This window comes from Lissotriton helveticus, chromosome 2_1, assembly GCF_964261635.1.
Source record: "Lissotriton helveticus chromosome 2_1, aLisHel1.1, whole genome shotgun sequence".
NCBI classification, from domain to species: domain Eukaryota; kingdom Metazoa; phylum Chordata; class Amphibia; order Caudata; family Salamandridae; genus Lissotriton; species Lissotriton helveticus.
The window spans coordinates 2,132,819,226-2,132,839,539 of NC_136059.1; the positions used below are offsets into that span (position 1 = coordinate 2,132,819,226).

The window sequence follows — 20,314 nt, forward strand, 5'->3', positions numbered from 1 at the left end:
TCAGTGGGTGAGTGCTTGAGTCTGTGAGTGGGTTTGTGAGTGGCTCTGTAAGCGGGTACATGAGTGAGTCTGCCAGTGGGTGCACAGTAAAGACAAGTAGGTGCACACTGAAACAGGTCATCGCGCCAGATACCGCTGACAGTCCTTCTGTCCTGCTTGCCTGCAGTCCGCAACTCCCTGCTGCCTTTATTTTTGCGCCTCCTCCGCTCGTTTTCTCCTCGTTTTTTGCCTTTTCTCTGCTTGATCATGCCCTCCAAGTTGCCTCTTTCTGCTAATTCTGCCCGTTATTTTGCCTCTTTCTGCTTGCTCCTGACCTTTATTCTGCTTCTTGCTGCTCGTTGCGGACCTGTATTCTGCCTCTTTCTGCTTGTTTCTCACTTTTATCATGCCTCTTTCTGCTTGTTTCTGACCTTAATTCTGCCTCTTTCTGCTCTCTCTTGTCCTTTCCCCGGCACTGCTGGGGAGCCTCAAGGCCCCCGCTGTCCCAGGTGGCTGCCCGCCTCCTGCGGGAGCCGGCATTGCTGCTGCATGGTGGAAGCTGTGGGAAATGCAGCTCCCTATGTGCAGGAGAAATAGTTTCATCTTTCCCCGGCAGCATGTCTGGTATATCATGACCCCTTAATAAAAAATCACAGTCTGCCCCTATCTTGGGTAACCCCTGTCTATGTCCACTCTATCTGGTAGCAGTTTCAGTTTCAGGTCTTTGGGAACCAAACATGAACTTGTCCAACTATTCCTCCACCCAGATGCTTCTTTGAAATCTGTTAAGGTTTAGACCGTTTAAGGCGGCTCAGTCTGGACATCTCTTACATATAGAATAATGCTGTCAGCATAGAGTGTGAAAGTGTGAATGGCATCAACTAGCAGGATGCCCCTCTCAACCCTCCTTCCGAACTCTGGCACAATAGTCAAGGTGAAAAGAAGAAGGAATAGGGTCCCACACTGCTGTATCCCCCTGTTTACCCAGTAAGATGTTGCTATGTTCCGACCAATACTGCCTGTAGGCCTAGCATACAGTTAATTAATTTAAACATTTGTCTTACAACACCAAATTTTCTAATATATCAGACATACAATGCCAATTTAAAGTTTCAAAAGACTTTTTCAAATCAAGGGTCAAGCAAAGAGACTACAACCACTACTGGGTGGCAGCTTCCAGTATTTGAAATATTCCTGTAATATTTAAGGACTACATCTACTAAGAGCTAATACATCCAAGTATAAATCCATTTTGCTCCAAGTGGATTCGTTTTGGCAGCCATGGACGAAATCTCTTTGCCAATACCTTACTAGGGATCTTACAGCAAGTATTCAGAACATACAAGGGTTCTGTACAAAGCCAAGGCTAAGGCACAGAAGATTTTAACTTAGCCCCTTCCCTGGCTAGCTCCTCAGAAAACACCTCTAGAGTGAAGTCTTAATATGGTGCTAGACAAATTCAACCAAATTGATCAGTGCTGCAATGAGGAAGTTGAAGAAAGAAATTACTGCATAACCCATATCTACTTAAAAGAAGACAACTATACTTGTAGCCATCTTGACATGTACAGTTACTTAAGTACCAAAGTGCAGACATCGAGAGTCATATTTGGCAAAGGAAAATCCCTGTAGTTAAGGGGTAGAAAACAACATAAAGCAAAAGTTGACACAATATGTTTTAAAGAAAGAAGTATATTTACCAATTGTGTCATGATTATGAACATTTATGGTTCGTCGTGACAATTTCCATTCTCTTCCCGGGAATACTTTAGCTGGCTTGTATGGTCCACATGACTTTGAAGCATCTGGTATTACATTCTGCAATCAAAGGTTTCATATCTTTAAAGAGATTTCAACGGGTGGCCAGGGAAGCACTTCTTTTTAATCTCCAAGTGTTTGTAATCATCTCTATAGTCTAGTTACCTAAAACTGATTTGCCTTGGCTTCCATTGTCTTTATTTTTGCTTATTAATTTAACTCGTTTAAAAATCAACAAAGGTCCTCACAGCTGTACTACCTTATCATGTTACAATCCTGTTTGGCCAAATCAACCCATACCCTCAAAACCAGATTAGACATGACAAAAACCATAATGAAGCACATGTGAATGGCGAAGGTGCTGTGTTATACAAGGACAAGTCATGGCACAGTTGACCAGTTAGGCTGGTTTGGAAATCAAGCTTACATCCCTCTGTAAACCCCTATTGTGACATAAAAAACTTCTATGGCTTTCTTATGTTTGTATTAAATAAAAGTACAAAAAAACGTAGGTACATACAATGAAGAAAAGAACTCTAGAAGGAAAAGTAAGCACTTTACTGGACATAAGGAGCATGTCTCGATGTGTTGCGTCACATTTTCATGCAGATGACATCACTCTAGACATGCCATCGTTACAATGGCTCACCCGTTAAGCACAGTGTCAAACATTGGGTCAGGTCGATACGGGTCTTCATGACAGGGTGTCACACTACCTGCTCAGTCTGGTGGTACTTTACCAGCCAGCCAGACACCTACATAAATAGACTAGCTATCGGCCTGGTGTAATACAAATGTGCTGGGGCAGAACTCTGAACGTACAAGCCTCCCGCGACGAACCTCCTTAATGTTTTATTTACACAGACGCAGAACTGTGAAATTCCCGAAAATCCTGAAAGTTCATCTGTTCCAATAGCGATTTAGACTTGACTCGATCTAAAGGCCTCACCGATGATACGATTAGTAATTTTCTATGTCTTAATCATGGACAGCGTTAGCTGTCTGTTGGCATGATCTATTGTTTTTAATACATACACATACTTAGAATAGGCTTTGGGTCTGCCTCTTGCACAAGATTAGAAGGTTTTGTGATCTATCCTAGGTGTCTGCTTTTAATTTGATGCCTTTCCTCCATATGCGTGTCCAACGCCCTCCCAGGAACAGTTCGGTCTCAATGTTATGATTGGAAGAGTTGTATCCTTCCATGTCTGAGGTCTGGTAGTCTTCATGTCACTGCAGAACATCCACATACAACATCATCGCACAGCATAAACAAACTTACTATGCTTTGAATCAGCTCTGTGCAGTCTTTTTCCTTGGTCAAACCCCTCGGGCATCTGCTCAATTTTTTACCCTCAGGTTTTGGATCAGCAAACAAAGAAGTTTACTTTCTTAACATTTTGGTCATTGATGACTTGTACAAAAACGAATCCCATCACAAAAACGTACACAAGCCTCATTGTGTGAACTCTAGTTTGTGTGCTTAACTCGCAACAGAAGCAGCCAGCCCTGGTATATCTCACCCTCTCTTCCTGCACCACAGCCAGAGATTGCTCCTGGTACATGCTACGATGGACTTACCCGCCCACCTAGCCAAAGATGAAGAACATCAGCAACTGAACAGGAACTCTCGCTGGTTAGCTCACTGCAGATTCTGTCAACACCGATGATGTGCTTATTACAGTGGTAGGTGGTCATTGCTGCTGCTTCTGCAGAAAATGGCAGGACTATTCCACAGGCTAGCACCATACCTTTGAATGTGCTGAATACTTTATCAGGATTACTCCGATTGTCCATCCATGTATCTTTACTAACTGAAATGAGGCGGTCACACCTCCCCAGAGGCAAGCACACACCATGTCTGTATTTAATTACACAACATGCATGAGGGCCCAATTTCCTTACTTGCCCTTGCTACCCTACTGTGTACCGGTCACACAGTAGGTAGCACCTGCCACTCCATGAAGCATTCTTGGATGGTTCAAGATAAATATGTTGCATTCAAATAGGGATGGTAAGCAAGATAATGTTTTTTTCTTTTTGTGTCTCCTTTCCCAGTAAAATCTAGCCAGGCATATCAAGGTCCCCCCTGCAGTGGAAAAGACAGTGGGCCCGCCACAAATATAGTGTTTTGGGGTATTAAGATTGACTAAGTAGCGGGCGCGTGCAGGATCACAGAAGCTAAGGTTACTGAAATAAGGGAAGAGATCAGGACACTGCCGTAAAGAAAAGGCAACCCTCTGAGAATTGCAGAGACTGATTGGCAAGCTTGACTGCGCCGTGAGGATCATACCAGGAGAGTGCGTGTTTGCAAGGCACATGACCAGACTGACTGCAGGCCTAAGGAAGAAGCACCACCACGTTAGGCTGGGGACAGGGTTAAGAAAGGATCTAGCCATGTGGGATTCCTTCTTGACAAAGTTTAACAGACTACTTATTTGGCAGGAAGGGTGGGTCACTGCCAAGCAAATAGTGCTATTCACGGATGGAGCTGGCTTGTTTTGGGTATATACTTGGTAAAGAATGGTGCGCGGGCAGTAGACCAAGAAATGGCATGAGCTTGGCATCCCCAACAACATCACCTTCCTCGAGCTATTTCCCATAGTGGTAGCCTTGTCAGTATGGAGAGAGAGGCTGCAGGATATGAAGCTCATGCTTTGGTCTGACAACATGGGAGTGGTTCAGGCTATAAACAAAGGCACAACCACCTGTTCGGATGTACTGATGAGGTGCCTGACCAGGTTGCAGTTTGATGGAAACCTTGACATTAGGGCATGGCATGTCCCAGGGATGAAGAACTCCTCGGCAGATGTACGTTCTCATTCTCAGATGGGCAAATTCTGAAGGCTAGAGTCAGACGTCCAGCAGAGAATGACACCTTTTCCAGAACACTTATGGGAGCTGGTTTATTGGGCTTGTCCTTACTAATCGTTCATGCACTCACACCCAGGACAGCAAAACAGTGCGGTAAATACATTGCCACGGTAATGCAGGTGGGCGGGCTCCAGTCTCTGGGGAACCCGGAAGCCACAGCCAGGGCAGTGGAGCCCTTCATCAAATGGGCCTACCAGCAGAAAAAAATGGAAACCTAGGCGCAGGCTCACTTGGAAGCAGTGGCCAATTTCTGTAAGCTGAGAACAGGCAGGGATCCCAAAGTGATCGAAAGAGTTTCAAATTGAAACATAGCCCCAACGTTTTAGTTTCCGATTCGGGCGGAGATTTGCCCAAAGGACTCAGGCCACCAAGCTGAGGCCTAGATCGAGGAAACTTTCCCAACTGTCAGTACCTCAGTTTTATTGCCATTAGGTTTTAGGCAGCGATAGGACATCCAAGAAGCAAGATCCTCTAGATGAGAAGTGTGTGGCTGTAGCCTCGGTGTCCTGAGAAAGGGTGGAAATTGAGTACGTGTTGTCTACATAAGACACAATTGTCACATTGGGTATTTTTACAACGTACGCAAGGGGAACAATATAGAGATAAAAAGGTGGGCCTCAAGATTGAGCCTTGTGGAACTCCTTGCTTTCTGGCAGAAAGGGATTCTGAGCGACCTGAAAACTTAGCGTAGAAAGAAATGATCGTAGCCAGCGCAAAGCTAGACCGCCCACACCGCATTGGTTTAGCCTTTGAAAGAGTAAGTTGTGCAATACAGTATCAAAGGCTGTGCTTAAGTCCAGTAGAACTAGTGTGGCTGTTTGTTATGCATCCGCACACTTTCTCGAAGTTTCTGTCTAGAGCAGATTCTGTAGAATAAGAAGCTCTGAAGCCTGACTGGATCGGAATGTATAGGTCATTTGCGGCAATGTACATGGTTAGTTGTTTACTCACCACTTTTTCAGTGATTTTGCCGGATAAAGGTAGCAAGGAAATAGGACCTACGTTTTCTAGTGCTGTGTGGTCAGCAGAAGGCTTCTTCTGAAGTGGAAGAACTATCGCCTACTTCCTCTACAGAGGAATGTCGCCTGCACAGAAAGAGTGTGATGTGCTGTTGTATATATGCGAGGATAATTTCCTTTCCCTTAATCAAATTCTTAGGTGGAGCAGGGTCCGAGGGGAAACCTGACTTGATACCCAACGCTATGTTCTTCAGCTCCTCCAAGTTCGGAGCCATACATGCCTCAAAACCAGGAGGAGGTCAAGATTGAGGGGTCTGGACGCTTCTACAGGAAATGTATTAGAGATGGTTGCTACTTTGGATGAACAATGGTGTGCAATTCTCAGCAGATGAAGATGCGAGCGCTGTCGTGAGCGCTGTCGTGAGCCCCACTGAGGATATATTTCAGGATTGAAAAAAGTTCTTTGGATGAATTATTGGCAGGTTCTACTTTTTCTGTATAAATGTCACATCTGGTTTTTCCAATAAGAGCATGATACTTTTAAACTTAAGCTTTATAGTTATCTCTGCTAATGGGGCAGTACTTTTTCTTCCAATTAGGTTCCAAACACTTACATGCTTTTTTTGGCTAAGCTAAGATCTTTGGTAAACCAAGCAGAGGAATTCGGCACCGTGGGATTTTTTATTTCCTGTTGTGAATGGTGCAGCTTCATCTAGGGCTTCCGGTATCCAATTTTCAATTTGAGAGTTGGCTAGAGTGATATCCTCCCTTAACTGGAGAGCAGTACATAATAGCGATGTGGCAAATATTTCAGGGTTAAACATGTTCCACTTTCTTCTCCTAGTCCTCTGATTGGGCATGTTATCAGGAGAAGTCCTGAAGAGCTGCACAGAGAAAGGCACCCCATAATGGTCCCACCAAGGAACTATTAAAGGTTTTGTGACTTTAATAGTGTGAAAGTTATTGAATATGGGATCTAAGGTGTGGCCTAGTTGGTGGGTCGGGGTACACGCTCTTTAAAAGAGATTCATGGAGTCCAGCTTCCTGTCAAGAGTTAGTGTTTTGGGACTGGACTCATCGTCAAAGTGTAGATTAAGATTACCTAAAACTATCACATTTTATGGTGTAGGGAAGGTTGGACAATGTTCTCAGCCAAACTGGCAATAAATTGTGTTGCAGGGCCTGGTGGGCGGTCGATCAGAAAGACCATTAGGGCAAAAGTTTATGCTAGAAAGAGAGAGAAAAACATGGCTTCACAGTTCTCAATATTAGTAGCTTTAATAGTACATTTCAGAGCTAGCTTCTGAACAGTGGCTATCCCTCCACCTCTTTTATGGGGTGGTCTTGTCTTACAATCCTATAGCCTAACGGGATCGCACCCAGAATATCTGGTGCGGAGGATTCGCTGAGCCAGGTTTCAGCCAGAAACAAGGCATCAGGTTGCTTTCCCATAATAAATCAAAAATGGCATTCTTATGTTTGGTCATAGAATGACAGTTGATCAATAAGAACTGAGAGTTGTAGTCCTTAGGCCTAATGGGCTTGTTGTATGTTAGACTATAGTCGAAATGGGAGCATTTCAGTTTAGGAGGGTCCATCATGAGATTGAGCACACACACTGCAGCGGTTTTAGGAGCTAGACTTAAGTAGGTCAGATGATTATTTTAGCGTAAGTTGGGTAGTAAAACTGCCAACGGTTTTGGTCCCTGGTAAAGCCGGACATGGACGGGCGAACACAGGCTTGCCTTTGGCACGCCAGCTGCGTGTCCGCGCTGAGGCCAAGCACAAATAGCCACCTCCAGGTGCATGAGCATTCCCCACCAATCCGGTGTGAGTAGCGTGGGGGGTGGTCGGGGGGGAGTGAAAGCACTCACCACGCCCTACACTCGTGGGTCCCTTGCTCACTGTGCCACTGGATTCAAGCTAGCCTGGCTGCTGAAGGGTAATACCCAGAAACCGGTCCTAGGATGTTTGTTTCCGGTACAGTGAGGCCCTGGCTTGGCAGTTCGGTCTGGACTGTTCCCATGAGGCACAAGGTCAAGACTGATTTGCATATGGCTGGGTCTACACTGGGGTAGCATGGTGAGCAAAAGAACAATGAATTTAACCCAGATCTCTTGACTGGGGGTTAATGTATGATTTATTCAGCATTCCAGCCAACATTTGTTTGCGTAGCACTTTTCACCCTAAGTGGGATGGGTATGCCCAGACGTGGGTCCCTTACTCACTGTGCCACTGGATTCAAGCTAGCCTGGCTGAAGAAGGGTAAGACCCAGAAACCTGTCCCAGGATGCTTGTTTCCGGTCCATTGAGGACCTGGCTAGGCAGTTGGGTCTGGACTGTTCCCATGAGTCACAGGGTCAAGAATGATTTGCATATGGCTGGGTTTACACTGGGGTGGCATGGTGAGAAAAAGAACGACGGATTTAACCCAGATCTCTTGACTGGGGGTGAATGTATGATTTATTCAGCATTCCGTCCATCATTTTGTTTGTGTAGCACTTTTCACCCTAAGTGGGATGGATATGCCCAGACTTGGGTCCCTTGCTCACTGTGCCACTGGATTCAAGCTAGCCTGTCCGATGAAGGGTAATACCCAGAAACCGGTCACAGGATGCTTCTTTCCGGTCCAGTGAGGACATGGCTTGGCAGTTCGGTCTTGACTGTACCCATGAGTCACAGGGTTAACACTGATTTGCATATGGCTGGGTCTACATTGGGGTGGCATGGTGAGCAGTAGAACAATAGATTTAACCCAGATCTCTTGAGTGGGGGTGGAAGAATGATTTATTCAGCATTCCATCCATCATTTGTTAGAGTAGCACTTTTCACCCTAAGTGGGATGGGTATGCCTAGACGTGGGTCCCTTGCTCACTGTGCCACTGGATTCAAGCTAGCCTGGCTGATGAAGGGGGATACCCAGAAACCGGTCCAGGATGCTTGTTTCCGGTCCAGTGAGGACCTGGCTTGGCAGTTCGGTCTAGACTGTTCCCATGAGGCACAGGGTCAAGACTGATTTGCATATTGCTTGGTCTACACTGGTGTGGCATGGTGAGCAAAAGAACAATGGATTTAACCAAAATCTCTTGACTGGGGTGGATGTATGATTTATTCAGCATTCCATCCATCATTTGTTAGAGTAGCACTTTTCACCCTAAGCTGGATGGGTATGCCAGACGTGGGTCCCTTGCTCACTGTGACACTGGATTCAAGCTAGTTGGCTGATGAAGGGTAATACCCAGAAACTGGTCCCAGGATGTTTGTTTCCGGTCCAGTGAGGACCTGACTTGGCAGTTCGATTTGGACTGTTCCCATGAGGCACAGGGTCAAGACTGATTTGCATATGGCTGGCTCTACACTCGATGTCATGGTGAGCAATAGAACAATGGGTTTAACCCAGATCTCTTGACTGGGGGTGAATGTATGATTTATTCAGCATTCAGTCCATCATTTGTTTGCGTAGCATAAAAAGATATTACAGCAACGGTGCAGGCTGCCGGGCCTGTGTGAGCAGTGAAGGCAGCGGTGCGAGCCGAGCGCCATAATTGTGACAGTCACCGCCCGCAAACCAGCAACCAGCCACCGTCCTCACAAACGCTCTGCTCTGGCAGCAGGATGTTACGTCCCCGTGGCAACACGGACACACTTATGTATCAGACAACCTGACTGGGCCTCATAAAGTCCGGCTGTCTGACTCCCAGCCGCATGGCGCATAGGGAATCCTGATGATAGCTACATTGTACAGCAGTGAGCCTGCCAGGAGCCTTAGCTCAGCTGCGAGATCCCAAAGACTGCTGGAGCAGCGCACACAGGTCACAGGCGACGCGGTGCCAGCTGCCACATACTCCATAACAGTTTGCAGTGCTTCATTGACACAAACAGCTGAGACACTATGCATATGCGTGACAATGCATTTCAGAGTGGTGATGCGGAGCACCACACTGAAATACGTTAGTCTAACGCCTGATGCGTGGAACTTGGCAGCACTATCTTTGGTCTTGGATCAAATATCATTTTCCAAGCATTTTATGGTGTGGAGATGGTATATCGATTTCCCAAAATCACCATAAAAAGTCAAGGTGAGATAAACTCGAGGTTGAAAGTCTTGAGGTTAGTAGTTTTTAATTCAGAAATGTTTCATGGGAACAATGTGGACTGAACAACATCTATCCAAGTGCCAACTTTTAAAATGACAACACTGAATCTTAGAGAACATATGTACAACTAAGGTAAGATCAGAATTTGTGAGTTTTTGTGCAGTGTCTCAAATATTCTCTAAAGTTTGCACTTACAGAATCTAGAACATACAGTACCTTACGAGCATTCGGCTGGCAGTTTTCAGTTATCCACTTTGAGTATATCGAAAAGGAATGATTGGTGGTCAAATCTTCACTCAGAAATCCCATACTTTGTGCAAAGATGGATGCTAATCAAGAAAAACAAAAACACTAATTACAATACATGTTCGTATTATATGGATTTGATTTATGTTTGGCGTTTCATTCTGGCGTCAGCATGAATTTTAGTGGCGAGAGGCAGACATTCGATTAACAATGTCTGGTAGTGACTAAGCAATTATAATTCTAACGTTAAAATGATGCAGTGGCCATTAGGGTATAACAATGCTGGCTTCTGGAGAGAAAACAAAAATAATCATTCATAGTTTATGTGGGCAAAATGAGGTCCTGGTTAAGGTTCTTAATGACTCAAATATTTAAAGCAGAAGCACCGAAGAGTTTTTTTTAAACATTTTTATATTAGTCACATAAGTAAGCCCTACACTCATTTCACCTCAAAATGGTTCTTCCTAAAAGCAGCAATACGCCATGCATTAACAATGCCTCTACGTTTGGTTCAGCTTATCATGGATTATATGTTGGATGATGTAAGATAAACTATACAATATAATGATAGTGTAAGTCACAGAGGAGGTGCTTGACCAAACAGAGGAATGATACAGAAATCTTAGTGCCTTTAGAAGGGCAATGACCTCAGAGTTGACTTCCAATGTCATATCCAATGAATAATTGAGTGTATTGCATCACAAACAACATATAGGTTAGCATCCTTCACAGGGTTCAAAAGTTATTCAAGATCAGGTTTGAGTAGCTCAAGCAAATCTGTTTTAGGTCTTGTTTTAACCGACTCTCTAGACACAAGCATCAATAAAATGTATAAATAGAAAAATACTTACATATGTACATGCATAGAGGGGCTTTGGGTCAGACCTCTTAATCCATCTTGAGAACTTCAACTGTAATTAACATTTTGCTTCCACCAACCATACAATACACCAGGATAAAATCTAAGCCTGGTTCTAGCATGGGGGCCAGGTCCACCCAAACATGACCTTTGGTTCTCCCAGTCAGTAGAAGAGTCCAAGGAGAACTTCAGAAGAGGCCATTTAGATGGCCAACCCTTGGATGTTTTTTCACTTTGTTTACATTATGCATCAGTCAGGTGTAGCATTGTCACCTTTCCAAAAGAAAAATACTGTGCATGTGTTGTGATTGTTAGTGTGTGCAAAGACCTGTACATGATACTAAATAGTACTATGAATAAAATCGGATGTATTCATTTGGAACATGACTTTTCTGTCTATTTACTTTGTTTATTAATCAGGAATCTTTGAAGCTTTAGAACATATTTACAGTGTGTGAGAAAGTGCCATCTTTCTTGCATTGGTATGCCCCTACTTTTAGCTGAACTGCTGATGTGCTTTGACTGAGTGTGCCGTGGGCTCCTGCCAACCAGGTGCCCAGGGCCTGTGTTCCTTCCCTAAAACTGTGTTGAAACTAAAACCCAATTGGCATCTCTGGCCGCCTGTCAGCCCCTAGTAAATAGTACCCTAGGTACCCAGGGCATGGTGACCAGAGAAGACACCTAAGGGCTCTAGCACTTATCGTGCCACCCTTAGGGGCCCTGTACCCTGACACCCACACACTGCCTTTGCAGGCTGTGTGTCTAAGGGCAAAACTAAACAACGAGTCGACATTGCACACATCCCTGTGTGCCATGCCCACAAAACTTACTGCCCTGGTATACCTCAGTCACCCCTCTAGCTGGGTCCCCTATGCCAGTGGTGAGGGCACAGGTGCATGAGCCCTGTAAGTGCAGTGCTGCCATTTAAGAGAATATGGTGCTGGGAGGTTGTCATTACGAACTCCACGGCACCATGATGGCGTCATTGAAGACTAAGAAGTTTGATATCAAACTTCTCAGCACATTAAACCCGCACTGATGCCAGTGTGAGATTTAATGTAAAAATGCACTACAGAGGGCATCTTAGAGATTCCCCCTGAAACCTAATCTACAATCCACATTCTGACTGTGTGGCTGCCGAGGCTGCCACCACCAGACATGTTTCTGGACCCCTGGAGCCGAGAGCCTGCCGCTCTCGGGGGGCCTGGAACAATGCACATCCTGGGACGAGGTGCCAGGCCTCCTCCCAGATGGGCAGGGGAAGCTTCAAAGGCATACCGCCCTCGGGAGCTTCTCCAGACCATTTGCTGTACCCAGCAACTGGCCCCACTGGTTCTGACCCCCACTCTGGCGGGAAACCCGAAGTGAGGAAAGGGGGTGTGCCAGCCTATGCCAACGCCTCCCCTCAGGTGGGAGAGGCAAGGTGAAGCACGACTCCGGGCTCCGGCCATCTTGAAGATGGGGAGCCCTGCCCAATCACAGCTAGGCTCCTGCCTCCCTCCCACACAAGAGGAGCAGGCTAGGGGGTGTACTCACCCCAGGGCAGGGACCCCTTGGTCCCTACCCTTGCCCTACCTGTAACACCCCTAAATTTAGTATTTAGGGGCAGCCGAGCCTTCCTTTCTCAGATCCCGATAAGAAAACAAGAAAGAAGATCAAGAAGAAGACCCGCCGTGCAGCTGCTAACAACAGGACGACACCAACTGACTTGGCCCCAGCCCTACCAGCCTGTCGACCCTGGAACCTGCCCCTGCTAAATCCCGGCGACTACTGCGGACAGCAACCTTGGAAAATCCGGAGGACCTGCGTGCCTAGACCCTCTCAAAGACTGGGACTCCCATGGGCAGAGGCTCTGCTCCAACAACAAGACCCTGGTGCCAGCCAGGAACCACGAATCCAGCCCACTCTGCGCCCGCCAAGACCGGCCCGTGCCCGAGTGATCCAAGACCACGAGGACGTCCCCCCGGCGACTGGGACCCGAAGTCCAGTGCCCAAAGACCCTTCTCGACGACCCAGACGCCGCCTGCAGCCTCAGAACTAAGGACCCCTCCAACCGCGACCAGCCGAGGGTAAGATTTCCCTTACACCCAAAGACACCCCTGCACCCGGCGCCCCACGGCCCCCTGTGCCCTCCTTTGTGGTACTTCCCTCTTCTCCAAGAATCCAACTTACCTCCCGAAGTGGTGGTTGCACCTGGAGAATCTCCGTCCCCGAGCCTGCAGCCTTTGTTCACTTTGTAACTTTCCCATTGGATAACATTGAGCGCCCGACGGCTCAAAAGAACTCTGCACCGAGCCGCCCGAGTGCCGCTGTAAGTGCAACTACTTCCCTACTCTACTTTCCCACTTGCCCTGAGTAAGTGACCAGGAGCTCAGATCCCACAGCCGCGTGGCCTGCCTGCCTGCCTCCATTGGATTGCATTGGGCCTACTCTCTCTGCACCCGGCTGCCCCTGTGCCGCTGTGGGTGTGCCAACTGTACCTTTCCGACCCTGGAAGACCCCTGAGTCTATGCTCGGGCCCTTAACTTCACCAGTCGAGTACTCACCTGAAAGCCGATAACTCACTTTCCTTCCATAGCCTAACATTGACTGGTTTTCACTGAAATTTCTTCTAAGTGAGGAGTTTTTAAACTTTAAAATATTCCTCTAAAATCAGCCGAATACGAATTTCCGAAATACTCACCTGGGAACAGGCGAGAAGCCAGTGCTGTACTTGCTAGCCCAGTACTGAACCGCAAAAGGAATCCTAACTGTACTTACCAATTACCTGCATTTTCTCCCATAGGAAACCATTGACTGTTTTTCTCTGAAATATTCGTTTGTCGATTTTTGCAAATTACAAATATTCTTTAAAAATCGTACCAACTACTGAAACGTAAATACTTAGCTGTCTTAGGTAGAGGTCCAAGTGCAGAACCTAGGAGTCCAGTACTGGATTACAAAAGTAACGAGAACCTACTCTACCTGTGAATTGAATTTCCTTCCATGGAAAACATTGCTAGTTTTTCACTGAAAAGTTTCTGTCAACTTTGAAAATACATTAATATTCTTTAAAAATTACAACTGTAACCAAAACGCTTACAGCTTAGGTCCCGGGACTGAATCCAGGATCCAGTCATGTGGTAGAAAAGTAATCCTGAAAGTAATGAACTGCATTTATGTCGAAAAACCCATTGAGCTCAATGTTAAATTGTGTTTAGAATTATGTTGCCTATTGCAACCCCAGTAACTATTGTACTTACCAAGTCTATTGCCTTTCTGCAAAGTAATTACCTCAAGTCACTCATATCGAAATAAAGTATATTTTGATACCTGTTGGTTCTAAAATAAAACAACTATATCTTTTGATATAAAAACAATTGGCCTAGAGTTCAGTTCTTGAGTGTGTGAAACGTTTTGCTGACTGAGTGTGTACAACAAATGCTTTACAGTGTCCTCTGATACTGCCTTACTGCTCGACCAAGCTACCACTTTAGAGAGTAAGGTCAGATCTGACTTTAACCTCTGTTATACCTCTGGAGATTGGGGACTCTATACACACACTGTACCTTACTTTGGTCCAGTGTATATATAGAGCCACTTTCTTACACCGTGTTTTTCATTTATATTTGCTGTTTGATGTGTGTACAGATAAAGGCACAAAGTATTGGCTTTAGGTGATTTTGTATATGTTTATACCAGCAAGAAGATGAAAATAACATTTTAAAGTCCATTGTTTTTTAAATACTGTTTTAAGTATGCACTGGAATGGGGGAAAATGCAGGCTTTAGGTGATTTTTTCAATTTTTGTACTGGCTGAGACATTAAAATATTCATGTTTTGACATGGTCACCTCCACTTTTTGCCTGGTAAATGATGTGATTTCCATTCAAAGTGCCCTGGGTTCCCGCTAACCAGGTCTCCAGTGCCAGAGCTCTTTCCCAAAACTGTACAATTGTTTCCACAATTGGCAAAACCTTTAGCACCCTCTGTAAGTCTATAGTAAATGGTACCCTGGTCCCAAGGGCCTGAGGGACTAAAGAGAGACACTAAGAGCTGCAGCACAAATTGTGCCAGCCTAAGGAACCCCTCACCAAGCACATTCAAGACTGCCATTTGCGTGCTGCGTGCCTTGGCGCAGACAGAAGTGAAAACACAACATGTCCCACATCCCTGTGTGCCATGTCTCCTACCACTGCATGTGATTCTTGTGCCTCTTGATATGTACCTCGTTCAGTATGTTTAGACCTCACCTTTTGTCTGGAACATGATATGATTTCAAATGAAAGTGCACTGGGTACCTGCTAACCAGGTTCTCAGAGCCAGAGCTCTTTCTCAAAAACTATACCATGATTGGCACAACTTCAGCAACCCCTGTAAATCCCCAGTAAATGGTAACCCTGGCACCTAGGGCATTGGGACTGAGAAGGGTCCACTAGGGCTGCAGCACTAATTGTGCCTTTGCTCTCAGATGCCGGGAACAATACCAGAAGTAATGGTATTCCAATGCAGGAAGCTTCAAAGGCGATGCCGCCTTGAAAATGCAACCCAAGCATCTCCAGTTAGTGGAGGATGCCAACCCCTTGTTCCTGCTACACATTTGGTGAAAGGACATGTGGGAAAATGTGTTTGATTAGGAGGTGTGCCAACATTCAGCCAGTACCACCCCTAAGGTGGGAGAGGTGATGTGGAGTCCACTTTTCCAATTCCTCCATCTTGTCTTGGAGAGAATTAGTCAGCCACGGTCAGAGTTTTGTCCACTTCCCAAAGGAAGTGGTCATGTGAGGGAGTAGTCACCCTAAAGGTAGGTATCCCATTGGCTACTAAGTGTCATCCCCTTTAACACCCCATCATTTAGAATTTAGGTGGCACTCCTAGACCCTGAACTTCAGATTCAACAGACCTAAGAAGAAAAAGGACAAAGAAGAGCTGCTGAACCTGAGAACCGAGTGCCTGCTGTGGACTCTGGGTACAAAACCTTGCAAGCCGCTACAAAGACAACAATTGTGGTTTGCTGTCTCGTCCTGCTACTGTGAGGACTCAAAGAACACCTGAGGACATCCAGCACTTCGCAAATCCTCCAAGAAATCCCTTGGAGAAGAGTAGCTACTCCCCTGCAAACCACAGGCACCAAACCTGCAGTGTCCAGCCTATCGACTTGCAGCTCCTCAGCCCAACCGATGCTGCAGCTGCCCAGGAAGAGGCACTTGAGCTCTTGAAGGTCAACTCTGTCTCCCCAACGAATGTGAAGACACCAGGATCTACCGGAACGTGCTGTGCCAATCCCTGGGGTACCAGACAACCTGCAACTTACACCGACCAAGAGAGTCCACTCCGTACTCCAACAGCCAAGGAAGCAAGCCCCCATTGAGGGACATCGGAACACCTGAGACCCACTTTGTGAGTAGCCCAGCTAACTGGAAATCTTCCCTGCAACTGGCATGCCCCTGACCGCGAAGACTATCTTGACGCACAGAGCCTGGCTGACAAACCTGCTCTGCACCTAGCCTGTCCAGCCTGGGAACAGTCGATCCCGTGCTCCTGCAACACTTGCTATCTGATCCCTCATTTGGGTCCCTCTGACTTGCCTATAAGTCCCTGTTTTTGGTGCCCCCTCTTCTTTGTAAGCACACAGCTAGCAAAGTCTTCAGCACCCTGCTTCCAGCCAAATCAAGGACGCTCCCGACAATCCGCTGGTGGAACTTTGTACCTTGAGCAGCTGATACCCTAAAACCTCAAAGGTGAACCCCTAGAACTGACTGTACAATTGTATATGCATTTTTGAATTTACTCTTATAGAAAATCATTGTGAGTAATTCCACAAAATAGTGAACTATTAAGTACTTATTGGAGAACAAAGTTCTTGGTCTGAAAGAGTACATAAAAATAAGAGTCATTTTTGCAAATGTCTCGGATTTATTCTTTAGTGCGTGTCTCATTTATTGTCTTTGTGAGTACCACTAATGCTTAGCACTACCCTCTGATAAGCCTAACTTCTCGCCCACACTACCACAAACAGCGCGTTGGTATTATCTACTTTTGCCTCTATACCAATCTCACTAGACTCTCTGTGCAGTGTACTTTGAGAGCCAGCTTTCTACAGCCACCCATACAGCAGGCCTGACAGCCCTAAGGCAGGGTGTCTAGTACTACATGTGAGGGCATACCTGCATGAGCAGATATGCCCCAGTGCTGGTCAGTTCCATTACTGCCAGTACAAGTGACCAGGGAAGTCATTTTTGAACATGTGCTGGACACTGGTGAAAACAAATTCCTTAGCTACATGATGGCTTCACTGAAAATAGGTATTTTTGGTACCGAACATCCCTTATTGGCAAACCCACAATGTTGCCAGTGTCGGATTTATCTATGCATGCACTCGGAGTGCATCTTAGAGGTGCCCTCGGTATACCTACCAGCCTCTGTTGTCCTTACTGACTGGTTGCTGTCAGCCTGCTACCCGATATGCTGTGAAGACTTTCTAGGGTGAGAGCCTTTGCACTCAGGAGACTCCAAGCAAAATCCTGGCAGAAAGATGGTGTACCCCCTCCCACAGGATGACCTACTGATTATCCTTCCTTGGGCTGCAACCCTCGAAGGGCTGCCGCGTTTGAAATTCAAATCTGCCTCCCCCTCACAGGAGAGGAAGCCAACCCCTTGTCCAGGACCCCCTTGGGACCTGGACAAGCAGGTAAATTGGCTAGTCAGGTTGGTGTGCCCAATTTTTGCTTTTTGCTTCACTGGTTTTCGACTTAATGTGGCTGTGGGCCTGCTAATCAGACCCACAGCCTGCTGTTCTCTCTCTAAATTCAACACCATGTACTTTAGGTACATCACCATTTGGGTATTGGATCACCTTATGAGCCCCTGTACAGTGTACTATAGGTACCCAGGGCATAGGTGCATCCAAGGCCTACCAGGGGCTGCAGCATATCTTTTGCCACCCCTGGCTGGCCATCCAAACTGACACAACTGGCTGATCACTCAGCTGGGGCAAGGTCGTGTAATCACCCCTTGCTTAGATATAGTATACCTATATCTAAACCTATATCTGGACACATATATACCTACAAGTCACTCCTATGGCAGGCCTTAACAATCCTGGAGGCAGAGTGCTTGGTTTTATGTTAGATGGTGCTCTAGCATGAGCTGAACCTGTCTGCAGCTTTCGGAACCATTTTCTTATAGCTGTTCTGGGATATTGCCATAACATATACTCTTAAGTGCATTATAATCCTCGTGGTTATTGCTAACTTTGGTTTGGCTTTTTCAAAACATGTCGTGTAAGGTGTCATACGCTTTGGAATACTACCCCCTCGCCAGTTCTGGTGACGGGGTAGCATTCCACCCTTCTAGAGGGCTAAGACATGTGGGTAACAGTAAACGCGGTTAAAACCAACCAGAGCCCCAGCATCACAAAATGGATGCTGCTGCCACCGACACAAGTCTGGCCTCCTGCTGCTGACCGAAACCTGGCAGGGGAGGCTTGGACAAAGGGTTTCCTGTCACAGGGAGGTGTCACACCATCCCAGACAGGAGATAGTGGATTGAGGCAGGCAGGGCGAGTAAAATTAGACACTGCCTGGGGCACACAAGGTGTCCCATGCGTAGCCCGGTTCAAACCGGTGCTGGGGCACTCCAGCCCCAGCTCTGGCGCGAAACTGGACAAAGGGAAAGGGGTGTAACCACGCCCTTCCTGGGTCCCACCCATTGGAGGGACCTAGCAGGTAATCCAGCCCCTTGATTTGGAATAAAGGTAGGAGCTGTGTCCATAGACATTAGATTTATCCTGACTGAAACTTTGATACAGAACTTTGGACCCTTCGACATCCCACTCGACGTGGAAGACTGAAGAATCTCCATTGTGGTCAAGGAGTGACCACCCTGTGCAAACAGGCACCATCCAGCGCCCAACGGTTTGCTTTGTTGCAGCTCCCGCCGGAGCTCGAGTGACAGAGATCAACAAGAACCGGATTCCCAGACATCCAACCGCCCGATCCACAGCCACAGCAAAGCTGAGACCCGTGGAGGCGACGTGAGACGTGGGACCGGCCATCTTGAAAAGACTGCGAAGTGCTGACCGTGCAGCCCCCGAGGTACCCTCGAAGCTGTACATTGGGGTTTGAGAAGCCCCAGCCCCGAGCAGCTCGTGCACCGAAGCTCACCCCTCCACACTCACCGAGTGCTGCGTGGGGCCCTTTTGCATTTTCCTGCTCGATGCGTCTGTCCGGTCACTTGCCCGTTGGCTAGTGGCCTCTACGACGACGAAACTACAAAACTACTCTGCTAGTCTGGTTGCTCCAGACTGGCCCTCGCTCCCCTGAAAAGGAGCCACCGCTCTGACCTTGCTGGTCCGAGTAAGAAGCGATCTTCATATCCTGCGTGGGTTGCCTTTGCCAAGGCCTGTTGACTACGATCCGGAAGCCGACACCGCCAACAGCGAGAGCCTTCGTGGGTGAGTCCGTGTTCCACTCCAGGTCATCGTCGATGCCCCAGAGTCCACGTGGCAGCGGAGACAAGCTTCACGACAACCACCTGATTGCGCCCGACATCGCCTGGTTCCTGCCTGGTTCCATCCTTGTCACTGGCTAGTGACCCAGACTCTGTCCCCTCTGCTTTCAGGTACTCTACATCTTCGATCCACCCTTGGATCCAACCGGACTCTTCTCTCCTGGCCGCCTGCAGCATCTTCATCTCCAGGCTCCATAGAACTCCATGACGAAACCCGACACACTTTGGCACCTATGCACCCGCTTCCTGTGGGTGAGGTAACGATCTAACACCGGTGCTCCTGTAGTGGTTTACACCTCTAGTGTCCTAGTTTAAAGTGGCTTAATTCTATTCCAGTCGGAAGACTTCCAAAACAGTAACTTTATAACTTTTACGTACCAATGACTTTGCATTGGTGCATGCGTGTGCTTTTAGCGCTGCACCTGAATCCCGCGGGCTACTCCCGTTCTAACTGCTGTTAGTCCAGTGTAGTCCCAGCGATTCCCAAGGCCCTAGGCCTTACAATTGTTCGAGAAGTGGTTCTTATACCACTTATTTAGTATATGGTTTGAGTGGCCACCGGCCCGATCCATAATTGTGCAACTTGTGTATGTTTAACTGTGCTTTTGTTTAAACGCTTGTGCTTCTGGACTCAAAGAGTACAGAGGATTATTCTAGTAATAAATACATATCTTTTTATAATATATAACTTGTCTGGTGTCCTTTCATTTGATATTACAGGACTGCATATGGTAAAACAGCTGGCTTCACATGCCCTCTTGAGTTAAGCCTAAGACTGCTTAGTCCATGCTACCATTAGGATAGCTTGTCTATAAGGTTGACTTTACAACCACCACCATAAAAGATTGTTTGGACTGATACAAGGTGCTCACTAGAATAGTGAACATCATACATCAGGCCATCTTCTCACATTCCACGATGGAGGGCACGAACAGCCGCAGAAGACTGAAGAGATCATCCGACTTTGCCCCATCCCTATCAATCAATCAATCAATCAAGGCATTTGTAAAGCGCGCTATTCACCCGGGAGGGTCTCAAGGCGCTGGGGGAGT

General features: G+C 46.7%; 1 protein-coding gene across 1 annotated transcript in view; it reads right to left on the reverse strand.

Moving 5' to 3' along the window:
- The window catches only part of AGA (aspartylglucosaminidase), a 311,611-nt gene that overhangs the window by 146,479 nt on the left and 144,818 nt on the right, over nucleotides 1-20,314 (reverse strand). The window contains exons 4-5 of the mRNA XM_078677092.1: nucleotides 9,884-9,996; nucleotides 1,680-1,797 (exon numbers count right to left, since the gene is read on the reverse strand). Coding sequence (XP_078533218.1) covers nucleotides 1,680-1,797; nucleotides 9,884-9,996 — 231 coding nt within the window. The remainder of the gene's footprint in view (nucleotides 1-1,679; nucleotides 1,798-9,883; nucleotides 9,997-20,314) is intronic.